Consider the following 21,675-nt stretch of genomic DNA (forward strand, 5'->3'; position numbering starts at 1 on the left):
TGTTAAATGATATCCAGTGCACATATTATAGGCTTATTATTATAAGGCAGATTATTAACATCTGACTTAGCCATGATAAAAATGTTTGAGTTTATGAGAGAACATTATATAAATATGAGTTTATGAGGGTAATTTGCAGTTTATAAAATGTAATGTACTCATAATACTAGCCAAATTAGCTTGCTAGTTGCAGTAAGCTGATCGCCGTTACATTAGCAGATGTGTCCTGCATTAGCTGTGGGGTATGGCATTTTAATGTAAGCTTGTTCAGTAATCAGTGAGGAGAAGCAAGAAAGAAAATAGGATGAGCACATGCACAGAGATAACTGTAAACCAAAATCATTAAGTCAAACAAATGAAACAGTCTGGAGTCAGAGCAGTTTATGGAAGAATGGAAATATATGACTTAAGATTAGAAATGAGCAATTAGTTTAGTAAATTTGGCATTGTGGTATATTGTGATATACTAACAGGAAAAGAGATACTGCACTTTTAACTACACTTAATGGTAGAGCACCTTTGTACCTATCTGCATGTCCAACAAGCTATGCTCCAACCTGTGCTTTCAAATCATCCAGTGCTAGCCTTCTCCACATTCCATGCATGAAACATAAAAGGAGTGGCAGCAGTCTTTTTTTTTATCGACCAGAATCTGGTACTATTAAACTATTAGAAACTGTTAAAAACTGGAACTATTCGCATGAGGCCTTCACGCCTAGCATACTAAATAGCATTTACATTTGAGCATTTAGCTAGTTTTATCTATAGTTCTATTAACATAGCCTAATTTTTCTCTTCCTTCATTTTTAATTGAACTTGTTTTATTTAAATATACTATATATTTTTTATTTTTTAAATTGCATTTGTATACTTTTAACTCTTAATTCTTGTTTCTCTTTTTCTATTTGTAACTCTTTCCCGTGTAGCACTTTGTGCTACTCATTAAATAAATGAAATGTGCTATATAAATAAACTTTAAAATTAAGTTCAAGTTTATTTTAGTAAAAAATAATTGTTAATATTATGTTTTTATTTTAATAAAAATAATTGTCATATATATGTTTTAATATGTCATATTTATATATATAGATGTGTGTGTGTCTGTGTGTGTGTGTGTGTGTGTGTGTGTGTGTGTGTGTGCTTTAATGTATTTAATCGCTGAGATTAAGCGTTAGTAAAAAGAGCCAGTATCCAGCCCCACTCTGTGACGTAACTCTCTGCTGATTGGCTGAAGTGCTAATCAGTCTTTAGTTCTCACACTTGATTGGCTCCGAGGCGGGACATTTATTGAATGAATAGCGGAAGTCGGGGTAGACAGTGAGGTTGCATTTTGACAGGTTTGAACGCAGAATTAAGGTACAAAGTACATTTAAATGGGGGTAGCTGTTACACGATAATAAGCTTTGGTTGAATGGATAAAATGCGTTTAGGTAGTAGCTGGTTTGGACGTCTTACTGTGGGGCTAATTCGGTAACAAATACGAACAATACAGCTGCCAAGTTAGCGAGCTGAGCTAGCTGTGTTAGCTTTGTTAGCTGGAACTAGTCAGCCTTGAGAAAACTGAAAGTAGAAGTCCATATCTGTTACTAAATAAGCATGTGGTTTATTAAAGCATGCGAGACATTCGTTACAAAGAGATAGAATTTATATAGGTCTAGAAATAGATATAGGTATGTAATTCATTTCAGTTATAAAATGAAAGCTTGTTTTGAAGAGTAAATTTTAGGACAGATAGTAAATTCCACGCGCAGGGCCAGGTCGATTGTTATCAGATGGATTTGGCTGTTTATCTCTGTCTCTCTGTGTACTTGGGGAATTACTGTAAATGAGGCAAAAGTTAAGAGAAATACAAAGGTTTTTAGAGAAAAGGACGTTTCTAGGTGTTTTTAGAGGGAAAAAAGCAATGTTTAAAAGAAACATCTATATGAAATGAACAAACAGAAGCAAAAAGATGTCTGTTTTCTTAAGAACTGTGCTGTGCTGTGTGGACAGAGATGGATAGATTGATTGATAGATAGATAGATAGATAGATAGATGTGGTAAAAGTTAAGTACACAAACCTTTCAGACATAACTTGTAAGTGCTTTTGAGCCTGTAGGAGGTGAAACCATTTAATGTCATATACTTCGTGTAAGTTTTACCACATCTTCTGTACTTACATAAGTACATGCATTTACTCCCTGGAATCTTCTTCAGATCCATGTTTTCGACTGCAAACTTACCATCATGACTATCATCAAGCCGCGAATGTCTCAGTGAATGAGGACGATTGTGCAACTCTCCAACCGACTGGACTCTTCCATCTGCACGTCTGCTAGCTGAAAGCACTTGGACTAAAATCAGACTGGAACGTCCACTGATTTCACCTCCTACAGCCTCAGAAGCACTTGCACAACTGATGCCTGAAAAGTTCTATTTTCTCTAGAAACTTTGTTTACTTTGCTCTATCTATCTATCTATTTGAGATCTTTCACTTTCCGTGGCGAACAGCAGCATTCTAAAGAAAATAATCATGTTGCTGACAAAAGGGTAATAACTTTAACTACCATTCCTTGTCACTGGGGTTGTACTCTCAAGTGTACATCTTTTGTATGTTTATTTAACCTAGAAAGATGCACATAATAAAGAAACTAAAGATAAGGGTGCCATCCCAACGGCAAGGAAAGGTACAGTTTAGTACCCTTTTTTCTTAGGTAGATATGTTGAATCACACATATTTCTCCTACAGAGTCCCTTGTGAGTTCAGTCAGAAGAGCACACTGCTTGTAAACCAGCATGGTGGATTCTCAGTACTACCTCCCCAATGACATTGGGATCTCGATTCTGGATTGTGCCGAGGCCTTCCGGCTGCTGTCATCTAAAGAGCAGCTGTACGCACATTACCTCTCGCGGGCAGCTTGGTATGGCGGTCTGGTGGTTCTGCTGCAAACCTCACCAGAGTCTCCATCCATCTACGTGCTCCTGCAGAGAATCTTCCGGAAGCAGACGCCTGCACAGCTGGACACAGTGGCGGCTGCAGCGGGCCTGAGCTCAGATGAATACCAGGTGAGGAATGGACTTCAGTGGTCTCAGTTAGTAGCAATACAGTGTGAGCGCAAATATCGATATTTGTTTCTCTTTTGGATCAGGCATTTCTTGTGTATGCTGCTGGGCTTTATGCAAACATGGGAAACTACAAGTCATTTGGTGACACGAAGTTCATCCCCAATTTGCCAAAGGTAAAGTGTCTAGAACTGGTTTGCTAGTAACAGTTCTTTCATTAGCAGGTCATCTAATTAAAGTCACAATGACTTTAGATATATACATACTGTTGAGTTTGCCTCTCTCATGCTTTCTGGAACCAAAAGAAAATATATCTCTACTTTTTTCCATACAATTTTCCTTTCATTCATCTTCTGCTTTATCCTGGTTAGGGTGGTGGTGTATCTGTCGTAGTTTATATCCAAAAAAAAAAAAAATTCAATAAGTTAAGGGAATGTGATTATATCTGACAGCAACACAATAATACACAACAAAGCAAATTTAAGCAAGAAAATATTTTGTCAAGATCCTCTCCAGGCATGATTTGCAGGAGGTGCTGTATGACATCTGGCCAAGTGAAAAGAAATGGGTCAAATTGGGGGAATATTATAACTGAGAGTATCCAAAAGATGAAGCAGAAATGCAGAAGATAAACAAAGTAGTAGGAATTAAATCAAAGGGTGTAAAATGTTATTAGAGAATATTTATATCCTGTTCAGAATGTGAGATGCCTATCCATCCATTATGCTGGTCAGAGTCATATTGGATCCCGATCCTATTCCAGGAGCACCGCGTGCGATGCAGAAAAACACTCTAGATAGGACGCAGTCCACTGCAGGGCAACATACACAGTCTCTTACACACACATTCACCCCAAGGGCAATTTAGAGTACCCAGCCAGTATCCATGCTTTTCGGAGGTGGGAGGAAATTGGAGGAAACCATGTGGACATGGGGAGAGCATACACAGAAACTCCACACAGATAATAACCTGAGGGTTCACCCATGCCATACTGATTTCATTTTTAATTGTGTAACTTTTAATATGTGATACGCAACACACTAAACGTCTGCAAACTCTTGCAATTACTTTTGTACAGAAGCTATTGCTGAGTTTAAGAACAACTGCATTCTGACATAACCTACTGAGTATTGAAGGACATGAAGATTTATAAGTCTTTGTTCCATGTGCAGGAGAAGTTTAAGGCAGTGGTGTGGGAAAGCCAGGCCTATAAGGAGAACCCTGCTGAGATGGAGGCTCTGTGGAACAGCTGCTCCCACCTCCTCTACTCCCTGGAAGACAAGCAGAAACAGCTTGGGCTCGGGGATGAAGTCAGTCTGCTCTAATAAACTTTAACCTCCTGGCTTTTTGATAACTCTGTCCTGTATAATCAGCAGAATGAATGATTTTGTCTTGTTTTGTCTTTCAAAGGGGATCTCCACATACTTCTCAGGGAACTGCTGCTTACAAGATGCAGAGTTGGCCCAGAAATTTCTAGACTCCAAGGTGCAATATTTAGACAGTTCTTAATATCTGCAACACCTTTTTTCATTTTTGTGATGTTTTGTGATCTTTGATAGCGTTTTACTGGCATGCTACTGTGCATTTTTAGCTCTAAACTAAAAAAAAAAAGTTTCATTTTTCTTTTTTTATTTTTTGTAGACGCATTACATAATTAAAACCACATGTCTTCCTAGTGGTACTGCTTTTGTTCGAGCACTTTGTTAGCAAATCTAATTGTAATACTTGACATGCAGTGTATATTGTGATAGGTTATTTTTACCATATTGCCTACCCCTCAAGTTTGTAATATTATCCCTCCCCAGAACCTGAGTGCCTACAACACACGTTTGTTTAAGAAGGAGAAAGAAGGGAAACGCTGCTACGAGGTGCGCCTTGCTTCTGCAGTGAAGAAGGGTGAGGAAATAAAAAAGCAGACTGAAAGTTCCAAATTTATATAACTCATGTCAGGAGAATCACCTTGCTTCATGGATCTGTTATGGCTTTTCTCTGAGCTTCTTTCTCATGCCAACCTTACTATATTTTACAGATTGTGCTGTTGAGGGTGAGGGAGAGACTTGCTGTGGCACTTATGACTTTGAGGATGCTACATTTTCTGTTCAGAGAGGAGACTATGCATATCTTATGGAGAAAGTCAGCCAAAACCTGGAAAAAGCTAAGGTGGATTATATAAACCAAATGTTTTCACTGCAGTAACCCAGCTCTTGTGGAACCTTAGAGAAATGTAACTGTTGCTCTTGCTCTTTTTCTTGTCCCTTTGCATAGGCTTACGCTGCCAATGAGAACCAGAGTCAAATGCTGGAGGAATATATAAGAAGTTTCACCTATGGCTCTGTGGATGCACATAAAGAAGGCTCCCGTTTCTGGATAAAAGACAAGGGCCCTATTGTAGAGAGGTGAATATAGAGCGAAAAATTTGGTCTGTGTAATTGAAACTCGCCTGCAGTATACGTCTCGATTGCTTTGCATTTGAGTCATTCCATATCTGGTTCCATATCCAATTACACCATAGTTACACCACAGTTTAAAAAATACGTATTTAATTTACTCCTTTTGGGGAAACGTACTTGAATGCTTTGACAATCTTCTTAACTGAACATGTCACAGGCAAATGTTATTGCGTCACAAAATATAAAAGCCAGTCATGTTCCTATATGCAAATACAGGCTATGCAAATTACTGGAAAGTAATTTGTGCAACCTTGTTATTACACCAGCTTGTAGAGAAATAGGGTTGGGTGGTGTCCAATTGTCATAAACCCAGAAACCTTTTTCATGAGGATAAAAGTATCGTTGCTTCTTTGTCTTTTTGTGTGGTCTACTTATATTGTTTTATGGGCCTGCCATGTCAGAGCAATTTATTATTCAATCTAAAGAATGTTTTGCGTTTTAAGTATTCTGAAATAAAATGAATTATCTCTAATTTACCCCAAAATTCCTCTGCCTGATAGTTACATTGGCTTCATTGAGAGCTACAGAGATCCATTTGGTTCAAGAGGCGAGTTTGAAGGTAAGTAAATTCTCATTTTGCTCTAGATATGCATGATTAGTGGTGCAGATAGCTTGTTACATATTCACGTTTCTGCCCTCTCTCCTCAGGTTTTGTTGCTGTGGTCAATAAGGCGATGAGTGCCCGGTTTGCACAGCTGGTGAGCTCAGCCGAAGTCTTGCTGCCCGAGTTGCCGTGGCCTGCTGCGTTCGAAAAGGATCGCTTCCTCAAACCGGATTTCACCTCGCTGGATGTGCTCACCTTCGCTGGCAGTGGCATCCCAGCAGGAATCAACATTCCAAACTGTGAGTTCCACCATTCAGTGTAGTTTTCAGTGAATTTTGCAGATATTTTGCCATAGTAAACATTGTCTCTTTCTCCAGATGATGATATTAGACAAACAGAAGGCTTTAAGAATGTGTCCCTTGGGAATGTGCTGGCTGTGGCCTACGCAACACAAAAGGAGAAACTCACTTTTTTGGAGGAAAAAGACAAGGTAAGTCACAATGCTTGCTAAAATTTTTAGCAAATATTTCTCCTTGTACATTAGTTTATATGCTATATGTCCTTCTATATTTAAAAGTCCTTCAGTATTGTTCACAGTAAATTGTACATTAAAATGCAATTGATTTTCTTTGTGTAGTGTTATTTATACATTAGTACATTGTACAAGGGTTTGGCCTTATAATGATTTTACCTGTTCTCTTGTTCTTTTATGCCTGCAGGATCTGTACATCAAGTGGAAAGGCCCTTCTTTTGAGGTGCAGGTGGGGCTGCATGAGCTTCTGGGGCATGGCAGTGGCAAACTCTTCATGCAGGTGAGTGAGTTGTGTCTTACAATATGGCCTGGTGTTGTGAAAATGGAAAAGCTAAAGAATATAGGGATTAGAGTGTGGCTCACCGCCTCACATCTTTTTGTGTGTGTAGGATGAAAAGGGAAACTTCAACTTTAATCAGGCTGAGGTCTGTAATCCAGAGACGGGGGAATTGGTGAGTCTATTACACTACACTCTGCTAACCATTTAACTGTAGATGTTAATGGCTGCGTTTGTAACCAGCCTAATGGTCTGTTAATACAGACAGCAGCATTAGAATTCATTTTTTAGAATTCATTCCCGTGAGTTGAGTTTACGTTGCCCATTTTAAAAAATGTTAAAATGATTATAATGAGCACCGACTAAATAAAGACCTCTAGATTGGCCTGATATACAGCAAATCGTCACATAAAAATACACACATACAATACATCTGTCAGAACAAATCATGTTGGTCCTGGTCCTACCTGATATGGTTTATAAACGTGTCTATCCCTTATGTCCAAGTTATGTTATAAATCTAGATATCCGATTACGGTCTGGCAAAGATGTCTTGTTTTTCACTCTTTGAGCTCTGTACTCATTGTGATTATGCTGATGGAGTGTGAGATGCATCCATCTAATATTTTGAAAGAGGATGATGCAGGACATAAATGATTATTTTTGGCTCTTTCTGTTCAATAAGGACATTTTTGAGAAAGTTTCACTGACCTGCATATAATCTAGAATTTGTTAATCCTAAAAAAAAACTCAAGCAAGGCATTTGAATACTACAGTAACATTCTCAGCAAATATTGTTACACCTGCATTAGACTTATCAAAATGTTGACACTAAATGCCTAAAAGAAATTTGTTTTAGCCTATATGTCATGCTTTTAAACAAAGAATGTACATTTGGAATAACTTCATTCTGACCGATGAAAATCTTTGTATAGCAAATCTAGTGAATGTAGCCATTTGATTCCAAACCAAACCACTGCACTGTTGCTAAATTGACAGTGGTTTGACTGGGTTGATGCTTAACTGCACATCTTTGTTTTAGATTACCAGCTGGTACAAAGGCAGTGAGACATGGGACAGCAAGTTTTCCACCATCGCTTCGTCATATGAGGAGTGTAGGGCAGAGTGTGTGGGGCTCTACCTCTGTCTGAACAAGCAGGTGCTGAGGTAACACAAATGCTGACCCACACACACATTCAAGTGTTTCATCTTGTGCACTGTAATGTAGCTGAGATGTTTGCTATGCTTGAATGCAGCATCTTTGGCCATGAAGGTGAAGCAGCAGAGGAGGTAGTGTATGTCAACTGGTTGACCATGGTCCGTGCTGGTCTGCTAGGCCTGGAGTTTTACACACCAGAGAGCAAGAGCTGGAGACAGGTTTGCAACAATTTTAGTTCCAATTTATTGCGCTTTATTGGCATGACTCCTTTACATGCAAAATTGCCAAAACAGTTACATAACACCAAGAACTATAATAAGATCCCAGTACACTGCATTTCTAGTTAATTAGCTGCAACTATCTAGTATGGAAACTTTTTTTAAAAGGTAGACTGCTGTTGGCTTGGTTTTAACATAAGATAAAAAGCTGCACAAGTGGAAATTTGCATTATTATTTGCTGAAGTGATTAGACAAAATCTTAAATCAGATTATAAAGTGCATTTCAGCATTAAACACTGCTCACTCCTTCATGAGGGTGTACTTGCAGACAAATATCCCAGACCTAACAGAGGGATCAGAACTCAAACTGTATTTTGTCTATATCTACAACTAACGGGATAAAAACTACCGAATAGTGTATTTAGATTTTTTTTTTCTGAGCAGACAGAATTTAACGGGATGCATCTTGGCTTTTATAAATCCTTTTCCTAGTTATTGAGAGCCCTTGAGCTTTGGGTCTTGCTGTGTGTGCATTCCTGTGTGTCTTTGTATGTGTTGTAGGCTCATATGCAGGCTCGTTTTGTGATCCTGCGTGTGCTGCTGGAAGCAGGAGAGGGTTTGGTGACCTTGAGTGAGACCACAGGGGCGGATGGCCAACCTGACGCCCTCATCACGCTGGACCGCAGTAAGATTCACACAGTGGGCAAGAGTGCCATCCAGAAGTTCCTCTGCAGTCTGCAGGTACATTAATGCCAAGATTGTTATTTGTGCAGTTTGTGTCACTTGATATACCAAAAAGGTCCTGTGTAAAAATGTAATAAAAACAGGACATAATGGGATGCAGCCTGTCCATTCTGTAGATTATGTACAAGGTGGTGGGATAAGTTTGGCTCACACCATAGTTTCATTTTCAACTTCAACTACTGAAGTGTTGGAACCATTTGATGAAAGCTTTTTTCAAAGTCGAATTTTCCCCCAAAGTTAATAGGAAATTATTAATTTTTTTCTTCCTCGGGCTAAATGAAAATTACTGTGGCTCAGTATTTAAATAATGATAATAATAATTTATTCAGCTGATTGAGGAATAAAATGATTCTGTTCTTTTTCGTTTGAATCCACAGAAAACAGCTTTTTCTTTTACATTGTACATTATAAATCTCTACCTTTCAGATTTGTTAAATCTTTGAAATGAAATAAATTGGCTGTAAAATGCAATGAAGCAGAAAGAAAACATAAATAGGGAACTCATGTTTAAATGCCCCTGTCAGAAATCATGCCCAACATTAGCTAGTTAACAAACTTTAACTAAGCTCATAAGCTTGCTATTGATTCATGAAATTGGTAGACCAAATCAGCATCTCAATAATGATTAATTGTGCAATCCTAATTTTCTGCTGTGTGCCACCACATTATTTATTATTCAGTGACTGACACTGACATGGCTTTAGACACTTTGAAACAAAGAACGTAGAAGTTACAATATCAGGTCTGTGATATGAATGAAACCATTTTCCCCAGGTGCACAAGTCCACGGCTGATGTGGAGGGAGGCCGAGCGTTGTATGACCGCTACTCTGCAGTGACAGCTGATGGAGCTCACAATTTCCTGCGACTCCGTGAGACGGTGCTGCTTCGTAAGGAAGCTCGCAAGATGTTTGTCCAGGCTAACACTCGAGTCAAAGGTCAGCTCTCACTGCTCTGATTCCCTGATTCTGCTAACCAGTGCTCTTTTAAGCCCAGAATTTGCTGCATATGTCCCTGTCTGAAGGTTGCATTCATATTTTAATTACTTAAAAAATATTAACTATTTGCATATTAATGAGCCTATAATTTTATACTTCAACAAACAGAATAAAAAAAGCATCCACAGCTCAAAAATAATGTTATAAAGTTTTTAATATTTTCAGGTGCATTTATTTACTTACACCAGTGTATGTGCATGTGTTTATATACATAAATACATACATACATACATATACATATAGATAGATAGATAGCTTTGGCTACTTGACTTCAAATTTACCCTTTACAACACGGCTTTCTAGTCACATTGTTTTAATCAAAAATATAAACACTAAAAGATGCCACGTATGCAATATTTTAGACCCATTTTCATACGACAAGGGTCGTTTAGTCTAAAATGGAAATTTCTAGCCCTAATCTGATTAGGAGTGTATCAGTGTTCATGGAATTAATGAAATGCTCATACACATTTCATACCCCTCCTCACCAGCCCCCCCACCCCCCCACCCCCCTTTTTTTAAAAGCAAACATTGTATTGCATTCTTGTGTGTTACTATTGAAGTATTTGGTGTGTTTCAGGCGAGGCAGTGGAACTGGAGGAGTACGAGGCGAGTGCTGCCGGACTGATCCAGTCTTTTTCCCAGCGCTTCACTGACGATGCTGTGGAACTGGAGGCTCAGCTGCTGGAAATGGCCTCCAGAGACGTAAACTGCTGGTGCTGAGGGGAGCACTGCAATCTTAGAGCCAGTTTCTCAGATGATAACTGCCATAAGCGTGCAGGTGCAAACTGTATCAGAGAAAGAAATGATAAAATGAGATAGAAAGAGGTTGCAAAGGGTATCTTGGAAGTGATTGTAGGAAAATGCCAAAAAATAAAAATAAAAAAAATCAGAAGCTCAGTTAAATCAGATTTGCTGCATACACATGCACACTGCTTAATGCTTTGCTTGTTCTTCCACAGACAATGTAACAGTTAACTTACTTTTTCTCTCTGCTCTGTGTACACCAATGTCAGTAAGTCAGGTTTTTTATTTAGAATATGCAATCACTCCTCTGTATTTGAGATGGGACCACAGCCTACGCTTCCCACACAGATGGATATGTGTTAAAGCATCGGTGAGAGAAAATGTGCTGTGTGAAGGCGGAGTGGGAGAAGCACTTATGTAATCTAAACCTGTTGCACTTGTGTGAACGTTTTAACAAATACGCTCTGCGTAATCATCTTTATGTAGTGATCAGCAATACATCACATAATCAACTGACTAGTCAAGATGCGAGTTTAGTGGGATGTTTCCTCAGAAATCAGTGATTTACTGGACTTCGATTTTCTTGAAGGCACTTAGAATAAAAGAAGACTATGTGATTGCTGACGAGGCAAGCATTTCCTACCAAATAAAAATCAAACATTTTTCAGAGTGTCTTCTTGTTATCTCTTTTCGTTCCAACAGCAGTTACACTATTAAACATTTTATTACATAAAAACAAGCTTATTATTATACTGTCAACAAGCACTTCGTTGTCTTGTTGCTCTCGTGCATTCATAACATTTGATGCAACACTATATTGGAAACCATTAAAAAAAAATTTACCCAAAAGACAAAAAAGGAGAAACTAGTTTTTTTTTTTTGTTTGTTTTGTTTATTGACACCTCAAAGACATTGATCTGCACAGTGTCACAATTTTAAGTTGTTCAGCTCACTATAAACAGCAAACCTTAGCATATATTTAAGTCCATGTGACTCATATAAACAGGGTAGGGTTTTCCCAATCCTGCTCCTGGACACCTGCACTGCATATTTTACTGTAATACAGTTCTAACACTGATTTCACAAGGATTTTTTTGTTATTATTTGATGAATGCCGCAGGTACGTTGTGGGTAGTTTAAACACTAGAATGTGCAGTGCAGAATGACTACGAGGCAAAGCGTGGGAAATGTTGGACTATACTATACAGAGAGTAAGTAGAAGCGTCACTGTCATCATACATCTGTCTTAGTATTATTACTGAAAAATTAAATAATCATTTTGCAGAATCTACAAGAATCTCTCGCAGATCCCATAGGAATGAACTACAAAACCATTTGGCACGAAATATAAATAAAATACAACTAGTTGTACACAACTACAACCATGTAAACAAGGTTTCCAGTTTTAGTATTCACTTATCTAAAGATAAATTAATAAAACTTTTCAGAAGATTTATCAAATGTACTCCGTTATTAACCAATTATTTAAAATTTCCACTCATTGTGGTTTGTCAGCTGTTCTTTTGCGAAGGTACCGTTGTTCAGCCTCCTCGGTTCTAGGTAACATTATGAGGCTTCCCCTGAAAGGTCCAAAGCTCCGCCTCTGGTCAATCTACTGGATTTCATATCCTGATTGGAGTGCTGGTAAATGAGTGGAGCACTGCTGGTACCCACGTTCTGCAGGTCCTGAATCTGATCATCCAGGGAAACTGGTATTAACTTTCCACTACTTCTCCAGTACAGGCCATACTCGTCTGGCTGGTCCACTCCAAATTTGATGGCGCAGAGTTGTGCCAAAGCTTCTCCACTGAACCCTGCCTTCCACTGCAATGTCTTCACCAAACTGCACTCTCCATCTTGAAACAGCACCTTTACAAACCTCTGTAGGATAGAATGATATTACCACATGTTATATTGTATCTTATATATTATTCTACAAAATAATAAGGTTATTCTGTAAAAGAAGACCCAGTAACTGACCTGTTTTATGGCATTCTGGCTCTTGGACTCTGTGCTACGACGGTGGCTCCACTCCTTCAGGGATTCTTTGACTTGGTGGGTAAGTCCACTAGAAGGTACAGCTTCTGGCTCACTCTGTATATAGCTAAGGCTGGCATAAACACTGGTCAGATAGTATCCACCTGACAATGATGTCAGTGATGAGTTAGTAAAAGTACAACAGAGCATGCCTTATGTAACTTTCTTGTTTAATAATGCATAATATCTCTACCCTCTCCTGTGAGCCAAGAGGTTTCTAGCAGCTCCATCATGTACTCCACCTCTAGAGAAAGCTCAGGCATGTTGCACTGCACTATCACATAGGAAAGAGCTGGAAGGAAGTCATCAGCTCCAAACTCCTGGCCTGTTAAGATTAAGATTAAAAGGAGTACTACAAATTTTAAGGAAATACAAAAAAGCATTTTGGACATTTTGTATGATTATAAAACTAAAAAATATATATAATTCATAATGATTTACATATCTATTCTGTCCAAGTGAAAAAATTCACAAGGTGAGTCACAAGTGATATTCAAGTACTTCAAGCAATCCTCACCAGTATTAGTCTTCATGGCTTTATAGATGAGCTTACAGATCTGCAGGAGCAAAACTACTTTGTCAATGGGTGAATAGGCACGTCTCATGAGAGACATTTTGTGCTTTATCTTCTCAATGCCATGAGCATCAGGCACAGCCACCTGGACTCCAAAAAGGTCTCGTGGAGAAGCATCTCTGGCTCTCTTCATACTTTCAGCCAGTCTCTTAAAGGAGCCATCATGTTCGCGCACATTATAGAGTGCTGTATCAATCTGCCCTTTCAGAGGTTTTAGTACACAGCGGAACAGGGCTTTTTCCAGTGTCTGATCTGCAAAAACACATGTATAGACACACCTAGCTTATTGTCATGAAGCCTAGAATTAATGTGTTATATAAAAGGCACTTCCAAAATTGTTTGGAGTCTGTGCTGTGTACCTTTCTCATCCTCAGGCACTAGGGTCTCAATGGGGGGTTCAAGCTCTCCACACTCCAAGAGGAACACCTTAGCCTGGTTGATAAAGAGACGCAAACCCTGCAGCAGCTCCACAGTGGTTGTCAGGCACTGTGGCTTCAACACTTCCCTTTGCTCCCTCAGGAAGTCCTGTACCAGAGCCCCAAATGCCATACGCCTGTCATGAGAAAGGTCTTCCACCAGCCGTATGACTCTCTTCCCTGGCACAAAGAAGGACACAAAGGCTGCACTCATTTTTCGCAGGGCCGAAACAGACTGGTGGGGAGGATGAGGAGAGGGGATGATAGGGTTACTAGTGCCCCGTGTGAGGGAAGGCTTCTGAGGACTCTCCTCAGTCTCATCAAGGCTGCTAAGGGAGCTGCTGCTGTCTAACTCGGTGAGGGATGGTGCCTTTCTTTTCTCAAGTACTAGTCCGATGTCTTCATCCTCATTTTCTTCTTCACTCTCCACTGTGATTTTTCTTTGTGCCTGTGTATATATACACACAAAAGATGTAAAGCAAATAAACCCTTCAAATGAAACTTTGCTCTGCATTGCATTTGCTTAGGGAATATCATATTCAGAGCATTAAAGTGCAGTAGTTAGTTATATGCTGATGGCAGTTTTGTGTTTATCCTAAAGTGTGATTGAGGGCAGAGTGTGTTATACCTGCAGAAGTGCTTTGGGCAACTGGTAGTCCTCCTCCTCAGCTGTTGGAGAGAGGGTCGTGGTGACTAATGCAGAAGTCTTCTTTGGGAGAGCAAGACAAGGCTGTACATAATCTGAATCTCCCTCAACAACTTCAGCATTGTTCTTATCCTCCTCGTTGCTCTGAACCACTTCATTTTGCTGCACATTCTTTCCTTTACACTTGGCTTTTGCAAGTAGTGGTGGAGGTGGTGGTGGGGTGACAGGGGGTGAGAGTGAACTGGAGTTTTCAGTGGAGACCCGAACCTTTATGCTGCGTTTAAAGTGATGGCGCTTGTGCATGGCACCACGAATGGGATGCTCTTGTAGGAATAGTGGGTTGATGAAGCATAAAGCTCCCTGCCCTGCTCCCAAATCAAGTTCAGAAGGACTTCTGGTGTGAATTGGGCAGAACTCCTGGAACAATGTTGTACTGGTGCTAGTAGATGCGGTAGAATGTTGTGGTTTAGGATTTGGGAGTACAGGTGCATCAGGTACAGGTGGAGGACCATTCCGAGGACCACGAAAGTTTAACTGGGAACTCCAGAACTCTGTATGAAACATGGCAACAGATCATTTTAATGTTCATTGTTATGCTGTACAAAAGTACTTAAAGGATCTTAAAAATGAAGGTTTTGACCATTTTTTATATCTTTGACAAATTTTTATATCATAGTCCAACCTGGGCTTCAATGCTGAAACTAAACCTAACCTATGCTCATACCATAGCCTACATTGTTATGATAGTGACAATCTATATTTACTAACTGACTTTCCACAGTCTTTAAATGACTTGGATGACCACAGTCTACAGTAAAACCACCATGTACTTACCCACACCCATATGAGAGATGGATTCCAACTGTTTGTGGGATGACGCCTTGGCTATGGCCTCTGGCAACTCCAGAGTGAAGGGAAGAACATCCCTAATGTAAAGTAAGTTAAATACATAAATGACCTGAACAAAAACAGTAAAAAGAATTGAATAAGAACTGTCAGATATTAGCTGATTAATACCGGCTGACACAGTAGAAGGCAATGAGTCTACAAAGATCTGGGAAACTTATAGCTGAGCTCTCCAAAGAGAAGGCTGGGGGGTAGAGGTTGACAATTAGTGAATATCCATATTCATCAAATGTAACTGTTCAACACCAAACTCTGTCCAATTGGATTAATATTCATAAATGTATATGATCATCATGTTGTGACTCTTGGTTATCATATTACTCACTTGAGTCCTTCTCCCGGATGACAAACTGTTTGACAAAAGATGGCACACTGTCATCTGCTAGCCTGAGACACAGCATTTTCTTCTGGGATGTACTGGACTTTCGCACCAGGAAAGTCTACAAAAGGTGGAGTAAACATTACATTTGACAATATATATATTTTTTTGTATTTTGTCCACGATTCTTAATCTTTGTGAGCCTTATATTATTTGAAACTGAAGCCATTTCCAAGGAACCACATGAAGACTGAGTTTCTTGTTGACGCCAGAACTATGGGAGTGCAGAGCACCTTAGCCTTTCTGGAGGTTGTGACAAATTTGAACAAATTTTGACTAAAATGCATTAGAGCATTTGGCAGGATCAATTTGTGAGTGGGTATTCCTCACCCCTGGGGGTTCACGCTGTAGGATGTGGAGTGCTGTGGCTGAGTTGATAGACAACTGCAGCCATACGGGGTACGTGAGCAGCAGGCGGTCCAGCACACTGATGCTCTTCAAGGAGCCTCGTTGAGGACATGTCCTCTTCTCTCCTACTGGATGGGCATCTGGATAGTCATACACATGGTCCTCCTGCATCTAAAACATATTAAACAACACCTGAGCACATGACCCGCACAAGCACGCTTCTATTTTTTCTTGGTCAGTCCAAGTAAATATCTAAGGTCTCAAGAATTGCCCCTTAAGAATAATCCTATAGGGTTCATTGTGCAACGAAGTTCGATGAAATCTCAGGCAGTTGTTTTGGATTATTATGTGAGCATTCTACAAAAAGCTTCTCATCACCAATGCTAATTATTTGTAAACAATTTATTACATTTAAATACAAAGAAATAATTATTCTGTAATTTGAATGTAGATAAGAATGTATGAAAATGGTGCAATGCTCAATTTAAATACAAAACAATTGCTTTAACTCACTGAAGTCAAAGAATGCTTAGTTATTTCTACCACTTTCATTAAACAGAAGAATGAATTTGACTACAATTCACACTCGAGGCACCTATTGGCGTAACTCTGATTGATCAAATGTGTAATGATATCATGTCCAAGACTAAGATGAAATGGTTTTCATTTAGTTTAGAAAGCTTTCAGACATGTAACTGGCTGTTTCTGATCTTTTCATCAACAGCATTATTACTACTACTAATTGTACATGGTGTACATAGTGGAGCACAATACATTAGTCTATTTCAAAAGTGCTAAAATATGTATTTATTTTTAACTCAGATGAGTTTGCTTATTTGCTATCTTTACACACATTTCTCATTTTGTGATGCTAAAATGTCATAGTTTTCTAATAATATGATCGGCATGAAGCATGTTTACCAGGGCAGCAGATATGAAATGGAACTTTTTTTAAATAAATTTATGTAATGATCTTTTTTTAAATCCTAACCATTAAGGTCCTGAGATGAACAGTTTAACCGTTTTATTATTAAATTAAATGTTCAGCTGTAAAGAATGTAGTGCCTACAATGAACAACTGAACCATTCTGACTCTCTGAACTTCCCTTTCAGTAAGTATGCTACCTTTTTTAATTCTATTTTCCAGTCATCTCATAGGGATTGTGTAACTTTTTCCATTAATGGTTATTTTCTACACAAACATGTGCCTTATTTCTCCTGCTGACCTCTTGTTCTTACTGGTGTTTGGAAACTCCCCCTGGGGCTCATTCCTCCTCCTGGTCATGTGAGTGCTATTTGTCATGACCTGACTAATTTCCTAACATTTCTGTGTTGGGCTTCTCTGACTGAACCTGTCTATTCTCAGTCCTAACATATCTTTAATATCAGCATAAAAATAAGAAATGCCATTTTATATGATATTTCATTTATATATTTTTATGATGAAATTAGAATTTCTGTCAAACCCAAGCTTTGCATTCACTCCATGAACAAGTTATCCATTGTATGATGTGAGCCTCATGTTTACATCTTATGATGTAAAACTACAAAAACTTTTGCATTATACAGGGTATCCACAAAGTCAAAGATTCCACATCTATTTAGAAAAATAATTATTAAACATGCTGTATGTATGCACCAATGGGTTACACTGATAATTGCGGTTCTCCACAGTTCTAGTCATTCACTAAATCTGAAATCAAAATAAGAATTGGGCAATGTGCAAAAAAATGAAACAGTATTTGAAACTATTATAATATAAAATAAAATACTGATCAATTTGTATTGTATACTGATAGTTTTGGTAGTTCGATGACACTTTGTGTCAAAAATTAAACTTTTTTTTTTCAGATTCGGGATACGTTTTCAGCTAGTAAATGAGCATGTTTTTGCTACCCTTTTTGTGAGAGTGTAGGTGCACACAGCAGAACTGATCAGTAGGAAGTTTTTAGTGTTAAAAAGTTTGGGTACCCCTGGCATGGGCTCTGAGTGGGATGGTGAAGAATAGCAGCAGATGGCTGCTATAGCAACACTGGCCCACACATCCTACTGGGCATTCCCACCCACTTACACACACTAATCTGAAAAAACTTTCAAACTCACTTTAAACTAGTACCTTTTATAGCTCACGGATTTTTACAAAGGACGTTTGGAGAGGTATAGGAGAGAATTAAATGTTGTCTATTGCTTAACCATGTTCTGCATTATAAAGGTTTTACAACATAACTTTTTGTGGTATATTTTATATTCTGTTAGGATGTTTCTATAATTTATACTATATTTTATTTTAATACACTATAGTTCTACATACAATACTATGTACATAGTTCAGCCTTTTCTTAAAATCCTCTAGACATTAGATTTAAAAGAGATTTAAAAGATGTTCTCGGAGTTGGCTTTTCGACAAAAAAAGAAAACAAACCCACAGAAAGATGGGAAGAGATTACAGAGTTCGTGTTTAGGCAGGAGGCGTAGAGCACAGGTCTACTTATAGGGTGTGTAAATGAGCCTAGCAAGTCCAGGCTTGGTGGGGTGGAAGCCTATAAGTATGTGCTTTGGAGGTGTTTGTGGTAATTTTGCATAACAACCATGAGCCTTTAAGTAGTATCATGGAACCATTTAAAATACCGCACTGCTAACTGACTCAAGGTTTAGTATTTGGTTTGGGTTATGTACACTCTCAGAAAAAAAGGGTATTAATAGTACCTTTCCTTGTCGCTGGTGTGGTACCTACAATAGACTATGTAAAGATTTACGGTACATGACTGGACCATAATTACCTTTTAGAGTAAAGCTTTAAAGGTGCATTATATATACTACAAAGGTATACAGGGTGTATGCTTGAGGGTACCACCCCAGCAACAAGGAACGTTACAGTTCTTTCCTTTTTGTAGTTTCTAGAATAAAAATATATTCATGACTATACACCAAGACACACCAGAAGACACTAATCAGATTTAAAGTCAACAACATGTCCAGAAAATGTAGACTTATGTTGATCCAGTCCTATTTTTCCAGGTGCTGGAAAGTGAAAACAGTGTTGTAAGATCACATGAGTGTGAATGAATTGCAGTCAGCACACACATCTCATTTTCAGGACAGACAACTCATTCAAGCCTTGCAGTTGTGTATTTGTGATTGTCAGTGTGCTTTATAAAGCAGTGAGAGGCAGTTGCAAGTTTCTGACTGGGTGTATGTATGAAGAAGGAAGTTTGACACAGTGCTCAGATAAAGTTTAGCAACAACACTAAAGAACTAACCTGTTAAAAGCCAGAGATTTAGAGCTGGGAAAAGAAAGCAGCCACTTACCTTTCCACCTCCTCGAGTTCTCCACTTACAGTAGCTGAAACACTGCCTCGAGCCACAAAGCTGTCAGATCCATGAAATGTGCTGGACAGCAGGATATTAAAACTAATTCTTGGTTTCTTTTTTCTCACAGGGAAAATCGGCAGGTTAGTTCCTCTTCCACGTTTGGGAGAAGATGTCGTCCAGCTTCTTTCCCCCCACTGGGTGAAACTGTGATTCAGGCATTATTCACACTGCGTCTTCCTCTGCGTGCTTTCCACTCTGATCTTTGTGAATGGGCAAACCAAAAGTTCCTGGGCTTTGCTGAAGTCATGTGCGCATGCGCCTGGTTTAACCTGGAAAGTAGCCTACACCTTGTGGGCATTATTATTATTATCATTATTGTTGTTGTTGTTGTTGTTGTTGTGAGCTGGACGCTGAGTCAAGTTCAGAGCAAAACTGACGTCAGTAAAGGCGAGGGAAATGTTTCCTATGCGAGTAAACTTCAATAAAGCGTTTTAGGAATATGGCTCAACAGCTAGTTTGCAGGGCTTTATATTCCACAGTAGGTGCTTCCTGTGTCGCTTTACTACTACTACTAATAATAATGATCTTCCGGCTGCTGCCGTTAGGGGTCGCCACAGCGGAGCTCCAACATGGAGATCCGGTTTATGATCCGCACGTTTGATTTGGCACAGGTTTTACACCGGATGCCCTTCCTGAAGCAGCCCTCCATTTTATCCTGGCTTGGGCAGTGAGAGTGAACCAGCTTGTGCCACTCCAGTGGCTGGGTTTAGTGCCCAGCGTGGGGCTCGAACCCACAACCCTGAGATCATGAGGCTACTACTTCTAAGTACTACTGCTACTACTACTAAGTACTTCTACTACTGCTATTACTGCTGCTGCTGCTACTACTACTACTATTACTGCTACTACTACTATTACTTCTACTAGTGCTACTACTACTGCTGCCACTACTACTACTCCTACTACTACTATTACTTCTACTACTATTACTGCTGCTACTACTACTATTACTGCTACTACTACTATTACTTCTACTACTATTACTGCTGCTACTACTACTACTATTACTTCTACTACTATTACTTCTACTACTACTACTACTACTATCACTTCTACTACTATTACTACTACTATTACTTCTACTACTATTACTTCTACTACTACTACTACTACTACTACTATTACTGCTACTACTACTACTACTACTATTACTTCTACTTCTACTACTACAACTACTACTACTATTACTGCTACTACTACTATTACTGCTACTACTACTACTACTATTACTTCTACTTCTACTACTACAACTACTACTACTATTACTGCTACTACTACTATTACTGCTACTACTACTCGTAATACTACTATTACTACTGTTACTACTGCTACCACTACTATTACTGCTACTACTACTTCTACTACTATTACTAATGCTGTTACTACTACTACTACTACTACTACTCCTACTACTGATAATAATTCTTCTTATTTTTCTCTGCTAAAACAAACCGTGCAGCCTAAACCCTTTTAGGTAGATGCAGTATCTTAACCACTACTCAGCAAAGTGAGATGACCAAACTGGGCCTAAAGGTGGCGCAAGCATTTACATTTTGGCCCACATCTTGAGAACCGTAAATCCTACAGCCAAAATTCTCCCCTCAATAATGCAAATTATTATTATTATTATTATTATTATTATTGCTGCTGCTGTTGTTGTATGATCATTACTAATTAATAACTTATAATAACTTGGAAGTTGGATTTGTAGGAATCTATATTATTGTTGTGTTAAATGATGCTCTTCATCTTTTCCCTCTATCACAAACTGATTTTTTGAAGATCTCATTTCATGTATAGTTAATTTAATAATAGGAAATGGGGAAAAACAGGCCAAATTATTGTCCTAAGTCACAATAAGTTCATACAGACCCACTAAATAGTACACAGTAACATACAGTAGAGCTGCATTTTTCGAGTGCCAAAACATTAAGGAAAATAAATGGCTTAGGAAGATGTGTCATGTAAAAGCTACTGCACCAGCTAAACAATAATTTAGCTAAGAGTTAAGATTAATAATAATACAAGTTGTTCCTAAATATAGATTTTATATAATTTCAGATTTCTGAGATAACTACGGTGCTCTTGATTTATACAAGAAGTTATTCTCAGATTTGGCAAAACACTATTCAAAGAATATTTCCCCTTTTTTTGACAAACCCTCACTAACCATGGGCAGTCAAACACTGCCAAAGAGATTGTATCTGGCTGCAGTTAATATTAAAAACCCTGCAACAGCTGGACCTCCGTTCTTTATCACAGCTTCTTAACCATTTAGCACTTAAT

The 21,675-nt window shown here is 38.6% G+C and overlaps 2 protein-coding genes across 3 annotated transcripts; one reads left to right on the forward strand and one right to left on the reverse strand.

The window, feature by feature from the left end:
- The first annotated feature begins 1,275 nt into the window (after nucleotides 1–1,275).
- Nucleotides 1,276–11,378, forward strand: dpp3 (dipeptidyl-peptidase 3). 2 transcript variants are annotated; one of them, XM_026938912.3, is made up of 18 exons: nucleotides 1,276–1,356; nucleotides 2,729–3,045; nucleotides 3,129–3,218; nucleotides 4,215–4,352; nucleotides 4,453–4,527; nucleotides 4,848–4,938; nucleotides 5,072–5,202; nucleotides 5,308–5,438; nucleotides 5,993–6,051; nucleotides 6,141–6,335; nucleotides 6,414–6,526; nucleotides 6,756–6,848; nucleotides 6,958–7,020; nucleotides 7,888–8,012; nucleotides 8,102–8,222; nucleotides 8,785–8,964; nucleotides 9,742–9,904; nucleotides 10,545–11,378. In XM_026938912.3, the coding sequence occupies exons 2-18, from the start codon at nucleotides 2,776–2,778 to the stop codon at nucleotides 10,685–10,687; spliced, it is 2,181 nt and encodes a 726-aa protein (XP_026794713.1). In that variant the 5' UTR covers nucleotides 1,276–1,356; nucleotides 2,729–2,775; the 3' UTR covers nucleotides 10,688–11,378. The 2 variants fall into 2 exon arrangements, with proteins under 2 accessions (XP_026794713.1, XP_053096281.1); XM_053240306.1 differs by lacking the exon at nucleotides 1,276–1,356 and adding an exon at nucleotides 1,386–1,470.
- Nucleotides 11,379–11,539: 161 nt separating this feature from the next.
- Nucleotides 11,540–19,611, reverse strand: rin1a (Ras and Rab interactor 1a). The gene is made up of 11 exons (XM_026938452.3): nucleotides 19,327–19,611; nucleotides 16,000–16,188; nucleotides 15,616–15,730; nucleotides 15,402–15,474; nucleotides 15,219–15,310; nucleotides 14,367–14,935; nucleotides 13,682–14,186; nucleotides 13,266–13,574; nucleotides 12,942–13,073; nucleotides 12,692–12,852; nucleotides 11,540–12,592 (listed from the first exon to the last, which is right to left on the reverse strand). Exons 2-11 carry the CDS (start codon nucleotides 16,186–16,188, stop codon nucleotides 12,278–12,280), a joined length of 2,460 nt encoding a protein of 819 aa, XP_026794253.3. The 5' UTR covers nucleotides 19,327–19,611; the 3' UTR covers nucleotides 11,540–12,277.
- Nucleotides 19,612–21,675: the final 2,064 nt, after the last annotated feature.

The sequence above is a fragment of the Pangasianodon hypophthalmus genome, chromosome 15, assembly GCF_027358585.1.
Source record: "Pangasianodon hypophthalmus isolate fPanHyp1 chromosome 15, fPanHyp1.pri, whole genome shotgun sequence".
NCBI lineage: Eukaryota > Metazoa > Chordata > Actinopteri > Siluriformes > Pangasiidae > Pangasianodon > Pangasianodon hypophthalmus.